The sequence below is a fragment of the Rana temporaria genome, chromosome 4 (assembly GCF_905171775.1).
Source record: "Rana temporaria chromosome 4, aRanTem1.1, whole genome shotgun sequence".
In the NCBI taxonomy this organism is placed as follows: domain Eukaryota; kingdom Metazoa; phylum Chordata; class Amphibia; order Anura; family Ranidae; genus Rana; species Rana temporaria.
In genome coordinates, this window is record NC_053492.1 from 14221495 (window position 1) to 14224222 (window position 2728).

Genomic DNA, 2728 nt, shown 5'->3' on the forward strand with positions numbered 1-2728 from the left:
CCAGAAAAAGAATGTGCAAAATTTCTTTGTGCAAATTAAATATAAACAGTCTAGTATGTACAGTATGAAGCAATCACATAATAAAGTGCAAAGCAGTCCAAGTGCAATAATAAATCCAAATGTGTGATAAAATGTCATCAGATGTAAAGTGCTTGTGCCACCACTCACTGGATGGTGAAGATTAGCCAGATGGTGGCACAAGCACTTTACATCTGATGACATTTTATCACACATTTGGATTTATTATTGCACTTGGACTGCTTTGCACTTTATTATTATTGCACATTTTTTGCACAGTTATTATTATTGGATATTTGGTACTGTGTCTGCATTACCCATTATCTTTACATTGGGAAATCGTTATTATGAATGTTCTAGTTTAGGGCCACCATCAGGGGGGTACAGGCAGTGCACCTGTAAGGGACCTGGAGGTCACCGGGGCCCCGGATGGCAACCCCCCCCCCCTTTTTTTATATATTTTTTTATTAAAGGGCCCAGAGGTCCCCAGGGCCCCCGAATATATATATACACATTCCCTTTATACACCTAATCACTGTGATCAGAGGAAGGTGGAAAAATAGCAGAAAAATTACAATTTTCTCCCATTCAGAATGATGCTAAGCAGGTTTTTCACATCCCCCTTCAAGATAATGATATAGATGAATGCCATACACCCAACACAGCATAGAGGGGCTCGGTGAAGGTGGCGGTGAAGGTGTGGAGGTGGTGGAGGGGGTCACACATATAGAAGGAGATCTGTCCGGCCTCATAATCCAGGTATACCCGGACTTTGTTTCCAAGAAGATTGTCAGGGAGTTCGGTCTCATCCATGTCATGTATTAAGCTATACTTTTTACCAACCCTGGACAAACCCCAGGACACGTCATTAGCCCCAATTAAGGAATCATCCCCGTCCCTGTCTATATGGTCGTAACTCATCCCGATTCTCCAGTTATTGGATGTCTGGAGATCTACTTCCCAGTAATGTCTCCCAGAGGAAAAACTCTGATTGCCTAAAACTTGAGGATATTCTTCAAATCTCTCTGAACTATTTGTGTGATTCTGGCTTCTACCTGACCTGGATGCGGTCTTCTTATCAGATGAGATACATACATAATTATTAGCCGTGTCCTCATCCAATAATATGTCGGCTTTCTGAATATAGATCCCCCCAATTGCACCACTTATTACATCAGATAAACCTTGTCCCAATGTGTGTGAGACCGCCGTCACATCCAGAGCCCCTCCATCGCGGAGGAGTTTCTCATGTCTCTTTCTGTACTCGTCATCTCCATCCTCAGTATCACACAAGTCACCTGAGTCTGATTCCTGAAGGACGGCCAATGGATCCGTCATGGCGCACAGCTCCTCTAAGTGACGCATCTTCCTGGACAGATCCTCCGTCTTTAATTCCAACTCCTGGATCAGATCATTGATTGGGCTTAAGACCCCCTTTGCCTGCCTGGAGATCTCACCCAGGACCCTCTTCTCCAGGTCTTCCAGACGTCTCCTGAGGTCTCTGAACAAGTCAAGGACTCTCTTCTCTTCACCATTTACATTTCCTTGTACTTTTCCTCTGTGTTCCTTCAGACTTTGGACTCTGTCTTCTGTCCTCCCTCTCTTAGTAATCAGTTTCTGAAGATTATTTATCAGTTTCTTCTTCCTCTTCATAGAAACCTCTTGTAGGGTCTCCACCTGGTGTCCTCGATGTTCTCCAGTTAAACTGCAGGAGACGCAGATACAAGCAGAGTCCTCGGTGCAGTAATACTCCAGGATCTTCTTATGGACGGGGCACTTCCTGTTCTCCGGCGTGCTGGTGGGGACACATATGACGTGTTCTGGTGACTTGCTGTGGACTCTCAGATGGTCATCACATAGAGAAGCCTCACAAAGCAGGCAGGACTTCACAGCGGGTACAGAGGAGTGAATACAGTAAGTGCAGAAGATCCCGGACTTCTCTGGTTCTGGTGAAGCAGACAGGAAACCCTGTGTGATGTTACGTAGAAATAAATTGCTGTGTAGTGAAGGCCGTTCCTTGAACTCTTCCCTGCACTGAGGACAGGAATAATCTCCAGACCCTTCCTGTGTATCAAACACACGATCAATGCAGACCCGGCAGAAGTTGTGTCCACATTTCAACATGACGGGATCCGTATAAATGTTCAGACAGATGGAACAATCCAGCTCCGCTCTCAGATCTGAGGACGCCATCGCTGACAGCAGAAGAGAGAAATGAAAGTTTCTGTAATTCATTAACTAGTCTATCCTGTTAGGCAAGTTCCTATATAGGGCGAGGCAGAGAATGAAAGGCAGTAGCAGCTCAATAGCGACCCCTGCCCACACCTCCTTGAAGTCTCTAACACGTAATGAGCGTCCTGCCACACAGATGTAGTTCCCAGGAGGGGGTGAGCACGTTACTGACCACCGCAGTAAAACGGAAAATTTATTATGAGTACTTGCCGTAATTTTCCTTTCCTGATGGACTCCATGGCAGCCTACGTGTGGGTTAACCCCGCCTCCTCTCCAATGCTATAGGACCCCCTACCCTATAAGTTTGAGCTCACCGGTAGAGACTGTGTTCCGTAACTAGCCTACTCTAGACCGATGGGGGGGAACTCCGGCTGCCATGGAGTCCATCAGGAAAGGAAAATTACGGCAAGTACTGATAATACATTTTCCGTTTTCCTGACAGACTCCATGGCAGCCTACGTGTGGGAAATAACTAGCC

At 45.9% G+C, this 2728-nt stretch overlaps 1 protein-coding gene across 1 annotated transcript; it reads right to left on the bottom strand.

Moving 5' to 3' along the window:
- Positions 1 to 269: 269 nt before the first annotated feature.
- LOC120935955 (E3 ubiquitin-protein ligase TRIM11-like) lies at positions 270 to 2349 on the bottom strand. The gene has a single exon (XM_040347988.1). The coding sequence runs from the start codon at positions 2251 to 2253 to the stop codon at positions 643 to 645; it is 1611 nt and encodes a 536-aa protein (XP_040203922.1). The 5' UTR covers positions 2254 to 2349; the 3' UTR covers positions 270 to 642.
- Positions 2350 to 2728: the final 379 nt, after the last annotated feature.